The sequence below is a fragment of the Mandrillus leucophaeus genome, unplaced genomic scaffold, assembly GCF_000951045.1.
Source record: "Mandrillus leucophaeus isolate KB7577 unplaced genomic scaffold, Mleu.le_1.0 Scaffold67, whole genome shotgun sequence".
Taxonomy (NCBI): domain Eukaryota; kingdom Metazoa; phylum Chordata; class Mammalia; order Primates; family Cercopithecidae; genus Mandrillus; species Mandrillus leucophaeus.
Window position 1 is genome coordinate 3,845,800 of NW_012107252.1, and position 21,454 is coordinate 3,867,253.

Below are 21,454 nucleotides of genomic sequence, written 5' to 3' on the forward strand. Positions count from 1 at the left end.
GGTCGAAGGCTGGCAGCTCTGAGTCCCTGCCCCGCGGGCCCCGCGCGGCTGCGGACCGGGGGCCCTTGCACGTGTCGGTTCTTCCCGGACTGGCGCCTTGGTTGCCCAAAGTTAGGCGCAGATCGTTTCGTGCAGAGGTTGTTGGGACCTAGAGTATTCTATATACAAAGGCAACCGAGAGCCGGAGGGAGAGGTCAGGCCAAAGAGTAGTGGGCTTGGCTCCGCGTTGGCCCCAAGTTTATGTAGGTTTCGCCTTCACCTCTCTTCCCCCGTTTCTCCTGAAAGAGTTGATTTTTTCCCAGTCGGGACTCTTCCGACCTGAATAATGCACCCTCTCGCTAAGCCCATATCCCAGCGATCCCGCACTCTCGGACTGGCCCGGGCTGTCTCGGATTCGCACCCGTTGGCCAAGCTGGGCCTGAATCCGGGTCCAAATCTGGGACCGATACCCGGCCGTGCCTGAAGCACAGGCGTCGGCCCTAGCCCGGGAACTGTGTTGGCCTTATGTTCCCTGAGCTGTCGCATATGGTGGTAAAATTTCTGTTAGAGCGGTGTTTCCAAATACCCCCTGGGCATTTGGTGTGCGGGAATTCTCTTCAAGCGAAGTCTGTGAACTTAAAAAAAAAAAAAATTCTTCCCTGCGTTCTTAACAACCCCCCACTACTCTGCCTCATTTCCCATTGTTCTTTGCTTTTTAAGTTCCCTGTTAATTTTTTAAAAGTTTATTTATGCAAAGGAAAAATATCGTTTAATTTGTTCTATTATTTTAATTCCTGGCTTTTGGAAACGGTTCAGAGACCACAAAAATGTCACCTGTTGTAATAAGCAGAGGAGTGTTGTGTGTGCATTTTAATTGCCAGCAGAGCCATAGTTTGGTGGGCGCCCTGAGCTCGGCTCCGGGAAAGAGCCCTTTGCAGCTTTCTTTGTGGCAGTCATTTGCAAATGGGTTTGGCTCTCAGCTACGGCAGAGGCAGCGGCAGCAGTCACCGCTTCCTTCTACGCCGATCCCGGGCGCAGGTCAGGAAGCCCAGACCCTGGACCGGGATGGGCAGAGGATGGGATGGGAGATTACCTACTCTCTGAGACTTTGTCTTGGGCTTTCGGTTTTTCTGTGCGAAAGTGGCTAGTTCGCTCCGCAGAGCGCGGAGCGCTGCGCATCAGCCCAGCCTCAGACATTTTCACGTTCCAAACGCGGGCGTCTTCGTTTCATTTGTCTTGGTTCTGGCATGTTTAACCACGCAATTAGTAATCTCACTAATTATTCAGATAGCTGGCGTTTTGTAATCACTTTAAAGCAGGATCGGGAGTGTGATTTAAGAAACAAACAAACTCCCACAGATACGGAACTGAACCAAACCCATCACGTCAAGGATTTGAAATTTTTTTAACTCAATATTTGTTGGTCCCTCCGTCCAGCCTCACTGCCTGCCAGACAATTTATTTAGCTTCGTGGATTGATCCCTCCTCCTTGTTTAGTTAATTCAACAAAGACTTTTTGCAATCTGTTTGGAGTTTGTCTGATGCCGTGGAAAAGTAGCTGATGATTTATTTGGTTGCTTTTCGATTTCTGTCTTCAGCCCTTCTTTCTCCTCCTTTCAGCGGGGATGTCAGCTGTTATTACTTCCTATTGATCCCTTTGCAAAGTGAGAAGTGAACTAAAATTAATGTCAATTCCACTGCTCGGATCAATAGCTGGAGTTATTTTAATCTGGATTTGCACGAAGTGCTAAATTAAAAAAAATCAGCATAGAGTCAGAAAAGTAACAGTTACTTACTTTCCCTTTGCCCAGTTCTTCACAGTCAACCAAATGCTCCATCAAGCTGATTATCTTACAATCCATATTTTTTTAATTAAGAGGGTCAGTTAGTTTTCTTATTTTGGGTTCTGTGTTTAAACCCATGACATTTTGACATTGGGAGTGTATTAACTATAGATTTTCATAATGACTGTGGTCGGCTGAAGCCTCATCTATACAAGTTGTTAATGTGAGGAGAGGGTAAGAAAGAAAAGGGAAAAGAAAAAAGCACTCCCCCTCCCCCATGGAGACCAACACGCCCACGCAGTGGAGTAAGAGAGATGTGGCCTGGAAAAATATTGTTGATTTATTTTCAGTGTAATGAAGTTTTCAAATGAATAACCAGGGTTGAGTGATTCACCGGGTTCTGTTGGAGTGTCCGGTGCTGTCACCAGATTCCTAATTTATGAAACTCATTTAAGATAATGAGGTGATCTAGGAAGTAAAAATAGCAAGTGAATCCTGGGGCCGGGGGAGGTCGTATTGTGAGGGGGAAACATTCCTCCCTTCACACTCAGTGTGTTATGTTTGTCCTTTTCTCCAGTTTGCCTCATATAATATTGCTTGTTGATAGACAAGTAGCTATTTCTGTTGTGAAGAGCTGCTTGGAACTCTTGGAACAGCCCTAGACCCACTTTCAGAGCGTCCATGTTGTGTGACCATTAATCTGACTAGAAAACAGCCAAGAACAGGATTCCCAGACTTGTCAGGCTAACTGGCTGTCCTTGGCAGATCATTCCCTGCACTGCTATAACTTGACAGGAAAGTTATTTAAAATTTGGAAGAGAGAAAAATCCGTTAATGTGAGATACATAATCTGGTAATTTAGCAATGATGTCTATAAGGAAAGATGCCAAATGAGGAAGCAGTCTGATGGTGTCCACTCATCTTCCCAATTAATAACAGTCATTGACACGTCTGCTACAGGATGGGAGAAGGAAATACTCTCTTTGCACTGCATTAAGCCAGGAGGATTCATCTACCGTTTAACTGAGGTTTCTCTATTTGAGGGAATACCAAAGATACTCCAGGTGGGCTTTTTAAAAGGAAGGAGGTAGATTTTATTTCTGATATGACTCTCCATTTAAAGGCTGTAATTTGTAGCAGACGGTGATTTTTGGTTATGCTTTGAGTTTCATTAAGTTTCTATTTCATGTATATTTTTGATGCTAATAAGTCCTGGTATTCGTCTTTATGTTGTCCTGGCTTTTGATATATAGCCCTTCTCCCAGCCCCCACTCAAAATACACTTTGGAATGGAACCAGCGACTATGAAAATGTACAACCTAAATTTACAAGGGAAACTGAAAGAAGTCTCTCCGAACTCCAATTTGTTCCGAGGGCCTTTATTGGACATCAGCTCTGACTGGGCCAATAAGCAGAGCAAAATAAGTCAGAAATTTTGTTAACATTTTGTTCTAAATGTTAATGGCAAATCCAAGGCAGTTTACAAATCTACTTAAGAGTGAGTGCATTAGTAACTAAAATTACCGATCCGTTCTTTGCTGCCCTTAGAAGACAGACGCTTCTAGAGAGCGTATGCCAAAGGCACCCATTATGGTTTTAAATATTGTCAGAGACGCCAGGCATTTTATTGATGAAGGTTTTGTTCCTTCTCAGAAAAGAGAAATAGAAAGCCCATGTGATTAGAGAGGGGTGTGCATCAAAATAAATGTTAATGCTGTTTGTTCACATAGCACTTTTTTCTGGAAACAGTCTTAGATGATACATGAAGATGTGTGTGTGTGTGTATGTATGTGCCAATGTGTATCATTTATCCATGTGTATACTTTGTACTAATATGTACAAGTGCCTCTGGTCTGGATGAACTTGAAATTAGGGATATTTCAGTATCAGGGAGTTGTTAGGGGAGATGAAGAGAGGATGCATATGTGGGGAATCGTATACGTAGAATGTGGTCTCTGAACATCAGGCCTGCCATGAGTGGCCTGTGGATGCAGGTGGAAGCACTTTAAAACATAGACCCCCACTTAATCTACTGGATGGCTTGGCCTTCCAAAGCTCATTTGTTCAGGGAATATCGTATTTGGAGGTTTTATGATATTTTTTTCTTTGCTGGGCTCAGGCGCATTTCACCCGGAACGTGTAGGGACCAAAGTCAGCTACGCGTACATCACAGTAAGTTGTCTATTGATTTTCCTGAATGAAAATGGTCTGATGCTGCTGCCCACTGGCTCCTAAAGCCTGTGGTGTCTCTTGCCCGAGCATCTGTAAGCCAGAAGGATGGTGTTTCGATCACTTGGGGGTTTCCCTTTTTTTCCTCCCCCTGACTTTCCTCCCCCTTCTTTTTTTCTCTTTGCTGTTTCTACAGGTCTTAGAAGGGAATGATTCCCCAGTAATATTCCCTGCCCTGACCCAAGGTGCCGCTTGGCCTCCCTCCCAGGGAAGACTGCTTCTTGTGTAACGCCGGCCACAGAAAGAGACTCCGATGGACTTACACCGGGCAGCCTTCAAGATGGAGAACTCATCCTACCTTCCCAACCCTCTGGCATCCCCAGCACTGATGGTCCTGGCATCCACGGCTGAGGCCAGCCGTGATGCTTCCATCCCTTGTCAGCAGCCACGACCCTTTGGTGTACCTGTCTCAGTTGACAAGGACGTGCATATTCCTTTCACCAACGGTTCCTATACCTTTGCCTCTATGTACCATCGGCAAGGTGGGGTGCCAGGCACTTTTGCCAATCGTGATTTCCCCCCTTCTCTACTACACCTCCATCCTCAATTTGCTCCCCCAAATCTAGATTGCACCCCAATCAGTATGCTGAATCATAGTGGTGTGGGGGCTTTCCGGCCCTTTGCCTCCACCGAGGACCGGGAGAGCTATCAGTCAGCCTTTACGCCGGCCAAGCGACTTAAGAACTGCCATGACACAGAATCTCCCCACTTACGCTTCTCAGATGCAGATGGCAAGGAATATGACTTTGGGACACAGCTGCCATCTAGCTCCCCCGGTTCACTAAAGGTTGATGACACTGGGAAGAAGATTTTTGCTGTCTCTGGCCTCATTTCTGATCGGGAAGCATCATCTAGCCCAGAGGATCGGAATGACAGATGTAAGTACTTTGGTTCGAGCCCTCCCGTACCCCCAGTAAGCCCTGCCTCACTGTGATGTTCAACAGGTCGGTGGCGTTTTGCATGCTCCTAGTAGCGGGAAGGGCCAACTACTTCCCTTTCGCTAGCTGTGGAGTGCTAACCTTTGCTTGTCTCTTATCAGTGAGCACTGATAGTTCTTGAAGTGTTTTTCTGAAAGTAGCCAGAGGCAAGTTGGCCCCAGCACAGCCTTTCTCTCCGGGTCATGGTGGGCTTATTCTCTGAGGACTGGAGCGAAGAGGGGTACCACTGATGTAGTGAAGTGAATGTCATTTCATTAAGAAGTGTCGGCTCCTAGGGAATTTGGGGGGCCTAAAGAAACATGTCCACCCCTCCTCTCTTTGCTGTCCTCATTATGTTTGTCTGATCTTAGTGTTATTTTTTAGCTTTTCCATTGTATCACATCCAGCAGACTCCACGTGATTCTATTTTCACAACTCTCAGCCCTTGTCCACATCAGGCTATTTTTCAGAGAAGGACAAAGGTGTCGTCAATCACCATAAAGCATTTCAAACAGCTGTGTTTTCCTTGCGATCGCAAGGCTAGAAAGCCGACTTCTCTTGGGATTTCACAGGTTTGCTGGATGCTTATCCTGGGGCTCACTTTTAGGACTAGACACGGTTGACCTGTGGGACTGCTCCATATTTGATGTTCACAACTATTATTAATTTCTGCTTATGAAACAGTTTTTTCTCATGTTCTCCAAGTGCCTTGTTGGGCTCTGGCTACACTTACTCATAGCTGGAACTAAACCTTTATTTGGAACTTGTAGACTAGGAGTGCTGAACCCTGCAATCTTTTGCTCTAATATAATCAGAAAATAATTGTGTTTTGAAGCTTTTGGGCTGTGGGTAGACAGAGCAGTTTTCTTCAAGCCTGGTGAGAATTTATGAACTGAGGGTGTTTTTTCCACCCAACCCTTTGTTCTCAGATTTGCTTCATTTTATTTTCTTAAGAAAACTACATCTGAGGTTTGCCTTCCCCTTTTCTCTATTTTTTCATGCTCCCGTCCTCTCTATAACCACCAACACGAATACCATTTTTTCCCTCCTCTTTATGATGCCGAGGAGAGTAATAGAGACATTGCAGCTCTCTCCCCTGTCGCCACTGCTTCCTCAGGCTGTCTCCTTGAATTAGGCACTGTGTTAACTTTCCTGCGCTAAAAGGCATCTGCCTAAACCCAGCGTACCTTTTCAATAAAAGTCATCATAAAATCAACCTGCCTTGTAAATCCATCGCTCTTTGGTTTTGAAATATGTTGCAAGTGTGTCTTTTATGTCAGCGTCTGTAAGCTGGAGACCTCCCCACTTAAGGGAGAAGGCTGCTGGCTGACAGCACCACTGCTAGCGTTGTCCTCTCCCTTTGGCTTTGGCTCTCTTTCACCTTTTCACTTTCTGTTGACTTGTGTGTCTTGTGATCCTGCTTCTTGGATATACCTGCTGAACAGGTATCGGCATTGTGTTGGTCAATTTTATTTTATTTTATTTTAGTTTTTGCTTGTCCGGTGATGTGCAAGTTATCAAGGCTAGTTGTAATGTGACCTCCAGCTAAAACTGCCTTGTGTTAGGGTATAACAGGTTCTACCCCCTTTTTTTCCTCCAAATACAAGTTGAAAATTAAATCCTCTCATAACTAATATGCCTCAAAGTAACATCTGGAGATTGAGATCCCTCTCTTCTTACCTAACAGATCCAGCTTGTCTCCATTTTTCTATCTTTTTAGCCCAAACCTGTATCAGACTCCAGAGCAGGAGGAAGCTTGTTAGTCAAGTCAGAACTCATAGACGTGGATATCCATTCCTCTCTGAGTGTCAAAGCCATAACTCTTCTGTTTGCCTGGTTTGCATTGTGTGGTGGTGGCATCCCCCATGGAGATGGATCCCTCACACAGGAATACGCCTGGGTGGAGAAAAATTAAATGAGTCTGTCTCCCAAAGTGAAATGGAATTCTGACCTTGAAATTAATGAGATTCTGATCAGAAGGGTGGGGAAACTTCTTTATTTCCAATGTAGTGTTATAGAAATTGGAGTCCTTTTCTTCTTTTATTCATTTAAAATATTCTTCCCTTATAGAGTACCTTGTGTTCTCCTTTTTTTCTTGTACACAAGCATAAAACCTATAGGAGTGTCTGTGAGGGGAGGGTGTTTGTATACCCACGTTATTATCCAGAGTTGCATTTGTGACTAATCTTTAATAAGAAACAGAGGTGCAAAGTGAAAAGGAGGCTGTGCTACCCTGTGGTCACCCTGGATTTGTGCTCTTTCCTCCCTTCCTTACCTTAGGTGGTTAGCACATCCCTCACTGGGTCACACTGGATAGCATTTGTGCTTTTGATTGCGAATTTTTGGAAGGCAGGAGAAGTATTTTTCTGTAAGGAAGGGTTGAAGAGGCACTAAGACAAAGTCTGCAGCAGCTTTCTTGGCTCCTGTCATATGCCGACGTGTGTCGGAATATTTATGGTCTGCTTTATGTAAATACATATTTAAGGGCCGTTAGAAGGCCTGATTATTCCCACTAGATGCCTTTCAGGTCCTCCCTACAGAACCGTTTTGAAATAAGTAATATTTCTCAGATAATCGAGTGACAGTATACAAGACTGCTTCCAAAGGGAGAGAGAGCTTCAGGGGCAGATGGGGGCAGTGACGGGGGATGGGGATATGAAAAGACAGAGGATAAAAAGTGTTCAGATGAGCAGCGTGATAGGACACAGTGCTTTTGCCAGATTGCCCAAATTAACCATATATGGTTAATATATACACACACACATATATGTGTATGTATGTATATATATTTATTCTTAAAATTTAGAGTTAATTGCTGATTTGGTTGACTCGTTTTTCAGTTCTCTTCATGTAAATACCTTTTCATAAAATATTTTTTAAACATTTTAATTAAATGCAGCAGTCAAACTCCAAAGTAAGCATTTAGCTTTAGAGTTTTGTTGGTGGGTGGGGGTGGGGGGTGAGAATGGGGATGTGTGTCCTTTACTTAGAGCAGAAGTTTTTATGACTGAGTTTTAGGTCATTAAGAAATCAGTTGTATAATGGAAACACTGACAGTTTTTACTGTTGCAGCCACCCCCTGCTCACACACTGTATCAATATGCAGATATGTCCACTTGCGAGCCCACTGGAAAGAGAGGCCTGCAGACATGGTGTAATGCACACATGTTCTTTCTTAAATCTGGGTAGTGGTAGGCAGGATTTCTTTTGTGATTAAACACGCATTTTTGTAGACAGAAATATAGCTTTTTGGGTCAAACATCATCTTTCCTGGTAGGTGATTCTGGTTTGCTCGCCTGTCCATCCACCTGGCTTCACAGGTGATTCCTGAGGGAGGTGTTGGGCTCTACGGGAAACAAGCAGTCTTTACTCTACAGGACTGACTGACTTGCCCCGGAAAATGGGAGAAGCGTTTTGTGAGAAGCCATTCATGGAGGATGCGTAATTCCCCAGGAAGGGGACTGAGGTAACTCCTGTTTATTGTCACTCCCTGAACCAGTCCCCAAGGCTCGTTGTCCAGGTAAATAATGCTAAAATTTATGGACCAATTACAAATAGTTCACGTGTGCCTTACATATGAAGTGTCTACAGCGATGTTTCCCAGGGCCTTTAAAATAAACATTTCCTCATTAAGGAAACTTTACAACAAAAGGGAAGATAAGTATTGTCTGCTGTCTTGTGTTAGAATCTGTACATTTATTACCCCCTTAGTATTCTGACTCCTGTCGTGTGCATTTCCTGATGGTTCTCTTCAGGCTGCCCCTGTGCCCAGATTCCTGCCTGTGTGACACAGCCTTTGGCCAGCCTGCCAGCCTATCCACTCAGCCCAGATTGGAGCTGGCAAAGTATACATGCTCACCACAGGGCCGAGAGGGCCCAGAACTGCCCACGTGGAGCGGTGACTGGCCCTGCCTTCTGGCTTTACCCCAGGGATAGACACTGGGCACTGACCATAAGTGGCTTGACTTTGCCCTCTTTCCTTGCCCTTCACTGTGGTCAGGCAGAGTCACAGGGAGGCAGGAAACCTGATGGCTCACAGCAGCTCCTGGATGTTCCGCTTTGCTCTCATCTTTGATGTACTTGGGCAGCCATTCTTGGGTCCCAAAAGCCCTGAGTAGGAGATGGTATTTTGTACTCTGTGTCTTTATAAAGGCGTGTATCATTGAAGACCCTGTGTTCTAACAGTCAAATCAGCTGAGCCCATCTAGGCCAAAGGCAGCCTGGAATGGGGAGGGCTGGGGTGAGGGGGATACTTTCTAAGGGCTCTGGGAGTGGAGTGGGCAGGGACTGCACTCTGGGCTTTTAGGAGAGTTGCTCTTGCTAGGGAGAATGTTTGGGGCATGCCAGGTGGCCAGGCTGCACCTCTGGGTTGCAGCTGGGACAGATGACCACTGGGAAAGGGCCAGCAAATCGCCAGAAGAGCTGGGTCAGATGCTTCCCTCTGTCCTGACTGCCCAGACCTAGCCTGACTCTCCCTCAGCTGCTCCCGGGTTCTCCCCCACTCCCCCGGGGCAAGAACTCCTGTGATGTGTGTGGTTGTTTCTGGTTGTTCACTCCCCACACAGTCATGGAGACTCTTTTTCATGCTGCTGGGTTTAATTGTCTTGTTGGGATAAAGAAATGTTTGCACAGCTAAAGTGGAGCCGGGCTGGACGGGAGCGGTCCCTGATGGCTGCAGAGCCATCTGGCCTGGCTTGGCTTGGCTCGGCGCGCCGCTCGCCCGGCGGCTGGGCTCGCTCTAGCTGTGCTCCCGCTCTTCCCCTGCCCTCGCTCCACGCCGCGCCGCTCTGTGCGGCGGCTGCCTCCTCTTACGGCCGGAATGCCTAATCACCATGGTGAGAAAACGGACACCGCAGCCGTCCTCCCTCCTCGCCCCGCGCCCTCCCTCCCATCAATTGTCATGCAGAAGTGATCCGGGCTGCCGTTTCCTCGCGGCCGCCCGCCAGCCCCTCGCCGCTCCCGGCAGAAGGGTGGCTGGTAATTGATCGTCTGGGGGAGGGGGCGCGGAGAGGCTCGAGAACGGGCCCCGGGGAGACCAGGCCACGAAGGGGGCCCTGTTCGCTCACTTGCAAGGGACCCCCCAGCCTCCGCCACAGAGGCAGCTCGCAAGTGGTTTCAGAAATGTTGGTGATCTCGCCGTCGTTCTGCCGCACTTGGAGGCCGCGGGAGGACTCCGCGCGCCGCCTGGAGAACCGGGAGCGCCCAGCCCGCGGCCGCACACACGAGAGCCCGTCGCGCCCCCCGCCCTGCCCCGCCTCGCCCTCCACGTCCCCGCGCCCCCAAGTCGCACTAAGAACCCAGTCCCCGATCGGCTTCCTCTACGCCGTCTGAGCAGAAGAGAGTGGGGACCGGGGTGAGGGATAAGGGGGGGCGCCCACGCGACGTCGGGGTGCATGGGAGCGCGCAGGAGGCGCTAGTGGGTGCACGGGGCGTGAAGGGGACACAGCGCGGGCGTGGGGATGGCCACTGCGTGGGGAGGGTTCTGCCTGGGGGAGGAGGGATGGGAAGAGGGTGGGGGAGCAGGGCGCGTGGAGGAGGGAGGTTGGACGTGTGTACAGCGCCTGGGGACCTCGCTGGCCCCTCGGTGCCCCCAGGACTCTGAGATTTCTCCTTTCGGCTCGAAATGTTTTTCCCTTCCTGCTTTTCAAATCTGTAAAAATGTACCGGGGAATGTTTCCTAAGTCCAGGGCTCCGTGCTTCGGCGGGATTGCTGGCATTCGGGCAAGGCGAGTCGCGGTGGCCTCTGACGGTCTGAGGCTCGCAGCCAGCACAGCGGGACTTGTTAAAGTCCGGGCAATTTCTGGAACTCTTCCCACGGGAAGTTTTCCGGGGCTGCCTTCCGGTCAGCGGCCCCAGGTTGATTATTTTGTGGCCCTTTTTTGTTTGAAAACAAAAAAAAAACACACATTGTATCCAAATAACAAAAGTTGCTGTCCCTCCCCATCCCCTTTCCTCATTAGGCAGGGAAGAGGAAACTGGAAAATAGAATTATACTTTTATATTGGTTTTCTTATTTTTAACCCTTATTAACTATATCCATCTGGTTAATAAATGTTAGCACACATTGAAATGTATTCTTTGTAAATAATTGAGATTTGGAGTGACAACATATTTAATAGAGTTATATTTTTATAATAGTTTTTCTTATTTTTAACTCTTATTAACCACTTATTAACCACATCTATGTGGTTAATAAATATCAAAGCACACGTTGGGACGTGCTCTTTATAAATACTTGAGATTTGGAGTGATGGTACATTTCATTGTAAAATCCACAGTATTTTTAAACACCAAAATAGCAATATTGTTTGGACTTGCATATTTGCTCCTAAGAGTTTAACAGCATTTCCCAGCACCGTTTTATCCCGTCTTAAAGAGAGGTGAACTGCAGACTGAAGGATAATTTATTGCTATATATCAGCCAAAATGCCTTTAAAAATTTTTTTTAAGTGTCATTTAAATTGTGGCGTCTATGGTTGAACAGAATGTGTTGCTATCCACATGTAACTTCACATGTGTGCTACACGGTAGGAATTTGTAAGTATCTCTTTCTTTGCAGCAAGAAGGAGAATCTTCTGCGAAAGAACTTTCTTACTCCTTTTCCAGGAAAAGATCCTGGACTGGGACTACATGTTGGGCCTGGAGAAATCATAGGCTGTGGTATGAATCAGAACACCTGGTAGATGCTAAGTAAGCAGAAGGAATTTATCATCTTCCAGCCTTACCCAATGGATCAGACCTTTCTGTTATCTTAATCACACTACTTTAGTTTTAGTGTTTAAAAAAATTACTATTTTTTGCCAGGTACCAATCATATAAAGGGGTTTAGTGTTCATTACATATTGAATACCTTAATGGTGGTGATTATAATCTAGTTTTTACTTTTAAGTTTTCATTATCTTACCACTCTTCAGCATTGCACAGAACAGTATGTGTAGGACTGTGCTATCCCAAAGGCATAGAGGTTTGAGGAAATAAAGGAAGGACTTATTTATGCCTTGAGGTGTCATGATTACAAAGGTAGGGAGGGTGTTTTCCAAGAGTTTGCGAAATAACCTTTCTCAAATATAGACTTATTTTATTACTTGGGGTACTGTTAATACAAAATTGTTTATAACTTAACAAAAATTTAAATCTGCTTATTTCTCCCAACCCTTAGAAACGTAAGATTGGAGTCTATCCCCTCTCCAAATGTTTTCCCACAACATTACATCCCCTATCGTGGAGTTCACACATACAGATCTGCTTTTGGTGTGTATTTTAGAAAAAAGTTTCTACCTAGATCCTGGCCGAAGTTGGAAACAGTCAATGATGTGGAGGTTTTGTAGACACATGTAACCATCTGGCAATTCGGGTATGTGGCTGTCAGTTTTCTCTGTGGAATGCGTTCTGGTTGAAGACGACCTAGAAGAAATCAAAGTTGTGCTTTTGGTGGGGAGACATGGTGCTGTGTCCAGTACATTCTGTTAACAGATCTGAAGCTTTAGGAAAATCTGGAGCTATGTGAGTGAAGAAGGAACCTTTTGTACAGTCTTATGAGAAATCAAGCCCAGTAAGTTTGAGTGTGACTTACCAGGCAAGAGTCGTCTTTTTCCACCGAAATTCATTCGCAGACTAGACTTATGGCTTTACATCCATCTTAGTGCTGCAGAGACAGAAAGCTGTAGGAAAGCGGCAAGGGCCAGCCCTGGAGAGGCCTTCACTTTATTTTCAGGTATATGATTCCCATTGAGGTGCCAGCTAATCCTATATTGCTCTCATTTGACCTTGCTTCTGGGGGTTTGATTTAAAGCAAGTCAGAGTGGCCTAGCATAATAAATACCTGTTAGAGGAATAAAAGCTACATTTGCCCCTTTGAGCCTCAACTTGAAGGTGTTTCAGATCAAAGTTGGGGAGGCAGTATAACATAGTCATTATGAGTTTGGCCTCTGGAGTTAAGTCCTGACCTGTTAGCTTACTTGCTTTCTGATACCAGGCAGGTTACCTAATCTCTCTGGGCCTCAGTATTCTCACCTGCAAAATGGGAATTACACAAACCTAAAGGGTTGTTGGGAAGGACTAATGAGATTAAATACACAGATAATGCTTAGAACAGTTTCTCACACATACTAAGTGTTCGATACTTAGTTACTATTATTATTTCAAAGACAATCTGGTGGTATAACCTTGCTTGTTACAAGCACTGATATAGCCAAACACAGGGTCATTAACAACTAGCAATGTATGTAGGGTCCTTTCACATACTCATGCCTCATGGCAATGTGGAAAGAGGGAGGGAGAAAGGCTCGAAAGCCCATTTCTGTGATGGCCAGCTACTTCTCCTCCCTTCATTATTATCCATCCACCAGGATTAGCCCTGGTGTCCTCCTGACCTCTTTCTCCCTTGTTTTATTTAGAAGCAAGGTAGTAGTCGAGTTAGAGAAACTGAGTCTGGGAGTCGGGAGAGGACTTGACTAGGGTTGGATATCTAGGCAGTGGCCTGGGTTAAAAAAGCCAAATATCACGGTATTTTCTTATTCTGAGATTTTATATTACTGGATATTGTTTGAACTCAATGGGTTATTAGAATTTGTGTGTGATAGAGATTCGGACTACATGTAATGAGATTTGCTGTAATAGTATTTGACTAGTATTTGAATTCACAATCCCTGGGTTTCTCGTGTGTCCTTAGATTTTAAGTTATACAGACACTTTTACCCTCTTGCCTATGTGAGACAGATCTGTGAACCTTCCCCCATCTGTGTGTGTCACAGTCCCACAGCATGATGGATTGTTTCTGCTTGGGGGAGGCTTAGGACAGGGCTTGAAGGGGCCTTGTAGGTCAGAAGAGAAATACAGCAGCAGGACTGAGATGGGGGTGCTGCCTGGGGAGGGATTAGCAGGGGGAAGGGGAGGGCAGGGTTGGGCGGGGCATAGTGTCTGTGTGCATTCTCCTAGGAGTAAAAGAGGGCTGTCCATTACCCTGAAGGCACAGATAAACTCAGTGTTTTTCTCTTTGTAGAAAAAAAGCCCCATGGGACTTGGGAATACCAGAGAATGACTCTGCATGTCAGTGGGAGAGGTGGGGAGTAGAAGGATGGGAGTGGGGAAGACTGACCCTGTGCCTGAGGACTTCGGATTTGAGTCTGTTATTTAAATAGAGTAGCTCATGTTTGAAGAGCCTCATGCCCACACATGTTTGTAGCAGAAATAGCTGTTGGAGGCCAGTCATCTGATACCTCAGTCTCTATCAACTCCTTCATGGCTCCATTTAAAGGAAGTGTTCAACTCGCCTTTCGAAGTAAAGTGTCTCTGAAGGTCATGGAGCACCCAATTCTGCTCCCTGTCTGTCCTCAGCCTTTCCCACATATGGTCACAAAGGTGTGTGCTAGGTAGGAAGGGAAATGCTGAATGTTCTTAATTTTTGGTTCTTAAAAAAGGGGAAAGTCTGGGATTTAGGTCCAAATGCCAAAATCATGGTTCAGAAGGAATTCTAGAAAAGGAGCGGAGCCTGAGAGGTAGCTGGAGCGGTAAGGGCAGTGGTGCATGCTCGGCTGAGGAATCAGCAGGACTGCAGTTAGGGCCTAGGCTTCAGCTTCCTTCCTGAGCAGTAAAATTAAAAAAAAAAATCCTTAGAACAACAAAAGTCTGGACGCATGGGCTTCCTTCCTGACAGGCCAACCTGGTGGGGCTTCATTCAGACCGAGCAGCAGTCAAGGCTGATTTACGGGGAAAAGAACCCAGACATGGGTTTAACCCTTTCCTAACCACAGCAAGGCTTCACTGCAAATGCTGCCTCCTTCTTCCAACTTACCATCATGGTGTGGGGAGATCTTTATTGTCATTTCTTCTTTATTTAAAGAGAGTACCTGCTGCTAAAGTGCCTACTGTCCTCTTCATGAGAAAGCTGACCCTGTGAGAAGCTGAGTGACTTGTGAGAAACCAAGTCTGTGGCTCATGGCCAGAATAGCTCTCAGGCTCTTGATGACACTATATTGACTCTGTAGTATTGAATCCATCTTTGATCCCATAAGAAGTGCCTACTGGAGTTTGTATTGGGGTGTCGCTGTGAGCCCCAGTTTTACCTCCTTAAGATACTGGTCCCACAGAAGGAATAGTACTGCTTCATCTTAGCTATTTGTTGGTGGCAGTGGATAAAACTGTGGCAGAGTATGTGAGACATGACTCAGTTGCCGTCTCATTGGTCAAATATGATGCAGTCATTAGTTCGTTGAATCATTCAGCTGTATTTACTGCATGCCTACATTGTTCCAGGCACCATGCTGGGTACTGGGAATAGACTGATGCGCAAGACAGATTATAGTCCCTGCCTTACTGGACTTCAAAGTTTAGTTAGCAATTGCAGGATGCTGCGAAAACTGCATCATAGGGTAAATATAACATGCCATGAGACTTAGATGTTGGAGCATCTAATCTTGTGTAAGAGTCAGGGATAGCTTTCTGGAGCAAGTGACCTTTAAGCTGATAACTGAAAATCAAGAAGGAGTTGTTTATTCAAAGGAGCTAGGAGTAGCAGTTTGCTTTTTTGGACAAACTATAGTATCTGAGAGTGGAAGAAAGAACTCCAGAACTGCCAAGGATTGGTCACAGTGAAGTGAGAATAGAATTGTTCCCTGCCAGGACCTGAGACCTGACCTTGGATGTCTATAGCGCTTCATCCCATAACCAGGAATTCTTGAGAATGTCCATTCGGTGCTTATGTGGCTCTGAGGCTCATCATCATCTAGGGTCCCGCTTTTAAAGTAACTTTCTAAAGATATGTCACTAGAAAAATGCTTTCTGATGACATATGCTATCTTAACCACCAGAGGACCCGTGAGCACCCAGAACGATGCTTGGCACAGAGTAGATACTCAGGAAATACTTGCTGAGTGAAGGAGGGCCGTTGCCCTGCTGATGTTTAGTGAGGTAGATTAAGGGCCCTCATCCTTTTACTAAAGTTCAGGCTTAGCTGTATCCTTTGCCCTACCCGGAAACGTGACAGGTCTCAGGGCCTAGAGTACTCGCTTGGCCGTTAAACTGAGCCACATAGCACCCGGGATTCTTGGCAGAGTTTCTTGGCAAAGTTTCCTCTGGGAAGTGCATTGCTCAGGCTTGACTTTCACAAGGGAGGTTAGGCATGTAGTGCCAAGAGTATTGAGGAAGGGAAAAAAGAAGGCGAAGCAAACCGTTGTTCCAGCCTGGCACACGTCGGCATGCTAAAAACAGTTCCTTCTAGCCGGGGCCTCTGGACTCCACCATCCCCACTGTGGTTTTCCTTCCCTGGCCTCTTATCTTCATCATCGCTGTACATCCACGAACATTTCCTGAGCTCCTGTGTGTAGAGCGTTGTGCTCGGTGCTGTTTGCAGGGGAATCAAAGAAGTAGGAGATAATACTTCCTCTTCTTGACGGCCTTATGGTTAAGGTGAGTAGCTAAACTGTATATATGAAAAAGAAATGATAGTGTAAAATGACAGGAAGGGCACTAGGATTTCAAGAGAGAGTCATCCCTGAGGCTGGCTTTCCTAAAATGTGATCTAAGGACTGTCTGCTTCAGATCACTTGTGGTGGTGGTAATAGAGGATGGGGACAGGGATGGGGGTGGGGTGAAGAATGTTATTTATAATGCACATTCCCAGGGCCCACACTACACTTCGTATTCACAATCATAAGGAATGCAGCTTAGAAACTGTATATTTAGCAAGCAGCCATCCCAGGTGAATCTTGTGCTCCTTAAGGTTTAGGAATCACTCTTCTAGGGTGAAAGTCTCAGGGGAAGGTTTCGCCGAGGTGTTTGGCCTTGCAGAAAGGGGAGTGAGGACTTGGGGGGTGAAGAAAGGAAGAGGATGGAAGCCCACTGAGGAGTCTGGGCAGGCAGGGGAAGGGTGAAGACCCAGGGATCTGCTCACAAACAGTACCTTTCTCATCCAGTCTCCTGTCTCGGGGAGGATCTGTCCACCTGTCCCAGCTCCCCCTCTGCCACTGCTCCTCCTCGGATTGCCTCCCTCTGCCTCTCTTATTGCTGATCAACTGACTGTATGTACCCAGGCCTCCCCTTCTTGGTGCAATATTATAATGATGAGGTAGCCCAGCGGAGGGGCTGGAGGTGCTTAGCCAGATGCGAAGGAGGCCACTGTGCGCTGCGGTGCTCCTTGGGCTCCAGCCAGCTTATCTTCTCACTGCTGTTGTTCTGCCGAGAAGGGGCTGGAGAGGGTTTGGTGTGTGTGTTTTGCCAGCCTCCTCTCTCCTGTTCCGCAGCCCTTGAGCTTTCAAATGCTCATTTGTAAAGAAATAAAAGTTGGAGCGTTAGAGGAATCTCTCAGTGGCAGAATTAGTCACCAACACCTGCGGATTGGCTTTCTGCTTTAAGCTTTAACCCTTCCAGGGGCAGCTGCCACCAGGTAGAAGATTCAGTGAGCCGTGACTAGGGGCTTGCTCTGAGAGGTTCAGGGGGCTTTGGGTACCTGCGCAGGAGGGGATGCTCTCGTCAACCTTGCTTCTGGAGTTGGGGATGGCATTTTTCCCCCCAACATAATTCCCCCTTTAAAAACACTCATCACGTTAAATTGTAACTATTTGCTTACTTATGCCTCTCCCATGGGTGCATGTCTGTCTCCTTATGTGACTCCATCTAGCGTGTCCCCTCATGTAGTGCCCGACTTGATAAATATTTGTTGTTGAAGTGAATGAACCCAGGATCACTGTTCTTCTGTTGAGTTTGCAGAGTTGCCAGTTGGCTGTACGCACTTGGACATAGTCTGAAGGGCCACACAGGATCCACCATAACACTGGGCACCTCCTGGCACGTTTACAAGTGGGAGGTGATGACTAGAAATAGAGGAACGGTTCAGTGATAGGGCAAGAGCACAGTCAGAAGCTCCGGGCCTGTCATTTACTAGCCGTGTGACACTGGGTAAGTCTCTGTTTCTCTGAGCTCCAGCTCCTCATATGTAAAATGGGAGATGGCAGATAATCCCTCCCCTACCCTACAGGGTTGCTGAGTAAGTAAATAATCCAGATGTGTTTTGTAATCTAAAAGTAACCGTATAGATGCCATACCCTCACATACACATAGGTACTTGCAATATGTCTGTCTACGTCTGTCTGAAGAGCAAAATGGTCTTCCGGGGGCTAAAATAGTTTATGAAATGCCTGAGTGTTCAACCTAGAGGGAGCCCTCTGACATGCCATTCCCTCCTTGAAGTTGAGCTACAGAGGACAGTCTGCATTCCCTGAGACCGGCTGCAGCACTATTTTTCTAGGTGTTTGGGGGCAGAAGTTACCCAATTCTTGTAGACTTTTTATGAATGTAAGTTGGCAGGCCATTTTCTATACAGATCTGTGACATCTCAGCTGAAATTTTGTCTGCTGAATTCCCACTGAAAGAAGTTTACCCTTTGCCTTCTTCTCAGCAAAGCTCAGAGCATCTTTATTTTTCCGTTTCCAGGGCCAGTGACTCTACTCCTATTTTGTGGAGGGAGATGTTTTGGCTCAGAGGCACAGTGCTTTGGCCTGAGGAATGATAGGCAGAATCAAGACGAAGAGGGCTTTCTGCCCTAGAGACCTTTCCTAGGCTGCAAGAATAGCCATGCTCTGTCGGCCAGTATGACAAGATGAAGAGGTCCCTGTCAGATTTGGAAGGGCTTGCCCCTTGGGCGAGATCTTTAGAAGTTAAAGCTGGGCCAGGAGGATTGGAAAGAGCAAGAATTTGAAAAAGGCTTTACTAGGCCGGGTGTAGTGGCTCACTCCTGTAATCCCAGCACTTTGGGAGGCCAACGCAGGCGGATCACCTGAGGTCAGAAGTTCAAGACCAGCCTGGGCAACGTGGCAAAACCCCATCACTACTAAAAAATACAAAAATTAGTTGGGCATGGTGGCACATGCCTGTAATCCCAGCTACCTGGGAGGCTAAGGCTGGAGAATTGCTTGAACTGGAGAGACAGAGGTTGCAGTGAGCCAAGATTGTGCCACTGCACTCGAGCCTGGGTAACACAGCAAGACTCTGTCTCAAAAAAAAAAAAAAAAGGAAAAGAAAGAAAGAAAGAAAAAGACTTTACTTGTGCGGTAAACTTCATTGTGTGATTATTTAATAGACCATTAACAAGCAGATTCATTAACAAGATCTTAATTAACAAGTTCCAGGGTTATTCCTCCAAGTTCCCAGGGGTCCTGTTCTCCTCCCATTTAGTCCCAGAGACTTCCTATCCTCCTTAAACTAACCAAGCCAGATGCATTTAAATTCAGTCTTTTTATTGCAAGTGAAATGACTGCAGGCAAAGAGAAGAACATAGTATCACTCCTAATAATAATAGCTGACACTTCGAGCACTTTCTATGTGTCAGGCACTATTCTGAATGCTTTACAGGTAATAATTTATTTAATCCTCATAAAATCCCTATGAGATAGGTGTTGTTTGTCTCCATTTTACAGATGAGGAAACTGATGCACAGTGTTTAAGCAATATGCCCATTGTCACACAAGCAAGTGTGAGAGAAGAGGTTCAGATCCCAGGCAGTCTAACTCCAGAGTCAATGAGAAGGAAGGACACTCCAGGAGAGGGAGACCTATGGGTCAGATTCACGAGGTAACAAGAATAATACTTGTATTTGTTCACTGTGTGCCAGACACTGTTCTGAGCACTTCATATATGTATGTCAGGCTGTATCCATACTTGAAAAATTGATAGGAGCCTTTTGCAGTGTGGCAGCCCTTAGGCACAATTTATTTTGGCCCATTCACAAGCCCTTTTCACCCTCCCTGCACTGTGAGTTCCTTGAGGTAGGAGCTGTGTCCTATTCTAAGATCTCTGTTCCCAGTCCCCAGTTCATTGCCTGGAACTTACTAGTTATGATCTAAGAAAAAAAATTTGTCAAAGGTACCCTTTGGTGGGATGGAGGAAGATGATTTAGTATCTGCTAACGCCCAATGCGCTTTACAGACATAGTAGTTTAAGAAGAGCTAAATCTGTGAGACGAGACAGATGCACCTACTCTTTCTGTGCCTCCATTTCCTCAGGGTAAAGTGGGATGAACACTAGTATCAATCTCTTAGGGGTGTTATAAGGATTAAATGAGTTAATAGAAAATACAAATAAAATCCTAGGAACAGTGCCTGGCACAAAGTACGCCTTCAATAAATGTTAGGTATAATTAATATAAGGGTTTGGGCACAGATTTGAGGTCTCTTAAACTGGGTTCCTCCACCTCTTACCTCTACTCCTAACTGCATTATGGGGACAGTGACTTCAGCAAGCCCTGAACTCTCACAAGTTTGTGCAGTTTATGACAAGTCTTCCTACGGCTGAAAAATCTTCCAGTTGATATTCAGGAGTTGATATCTATAATATTGTCTTTCCTTCTTGGTTTCAGTTATATGGGGGCTGGAGCAAGGATGAGTTTAGCACTCACCCAATGACCCCCTTTTTAAAATACCCGAAAAGGCACAGAGTGGAAATAACTAGAATTCTACACTAAACTCCCATCCGAGGAAGGTCAGTAAGCCAGAAGGACTTTTTCTGGGTTTAGTAAAGGGCTTGATGAATCCTGTTCTATGCCTCTGCCTGGTCAGCCAACTCAGATAGCAAGTCTGTGGACCATTTACTCTTTACCAGCTATTTTGAGGAGAGGATGAGGAAGTGATAGAATGCCTAGAATCACTGGGAAATTTGAGCTGGGAAGGAACCATTGCAGGCTGCTTTATTTTACCAGTTTTCTAATTACTTACATAATGCTTAAGACTGTGTTTTCCCCTTTAAGGGGAAAAAATGGCTTTGGCTCTATTTAGAGCTCATCACATTTGTACATTCTACAAATACTCTTCTCCTAAATCTCAACTTGAAGACTTCCAAGCACTGTTCTCACAGCTGGCTGCTTTCGCTCCCACTCCACTATCCCGCCCCGCCCCATCATCTTTAGTTAACGATGGATGCTCATAAACCCCCAAACTGGCCTCCCTCTTTTCCGACTTCGCATCCTTGTGTTCTTTCTAAGGAGCTCGGCCATAATATCACTTTTCTTTAGCTGCATTCTAACTTCTAAGAGGCTTAATAGGCAAGGAGATTGTGGGGTCTTTGACTTCCTCTGAGCCTTAGCCCTAAGTGGTTTATTCTATTAAGCTGATTCCTGGTGGTGGATAGAGCTTTGCTGGATAAGAAGTTGGGGTGGGGGAAAGTTGCAGTTGGAGGAATTGGATACTTTCACTCCCCCTTCCACTGTGCCCCACCCTTCAACCCACTCCTGCCCCGATTGTGTTTTTAGAGCTTTAGAATGAAGGAAGTGGTGATGAAATTAAGTAAAGAACTCTTAGAGGACTTAAGAGGTTGACATTTTCCCCAAAACTGTCTTTTGCCTCCTCACCTCTTCCCTCTCTGCACTTTCATTCCTACTCTTCAGTCTGCCACTTGTGGATTTTTTTTTTCTTTCCTTCCACCTCTACTTTTGCCTCCACTCCAACACTAGCTTAAATAAAAAAGCTGGGGGGAATAAGGAATACCAATTTTGAGCTATCGTTTTAAAGAAAGGAATCCTATCCAGGTGTGGAATGTAGAAAAAAAATAACAGATAAG

The 21,454-nt window shown here is 45.8% G+C and overlaps 1 protein-coding gene across 1 annotated transcript in view; it reads left to right on the forward strand.

Annotated features, from left to right (window-relative positions):
- The window catches only part of RNF220 (ring finger protein 220), a 263,780-nt gene that overhangs the window by 2,759 nt on the left and 239,567 nt on the right, over window positions 1–21,454 (forward strand). Inside the window, exon 2 of the mRNA XM_012001917.1 lies at window positions 4,129–4,870. Coding sequence (XP_011857307.1) covers window positions 4,246–4,870 — 625 coding nt within the window. The 5' untranslated portion in view covers window positions 4,129–4,245. The remainder of the gene's footprint in view (window positions 1–4,128; window positions 4,871–21,454) is intronic.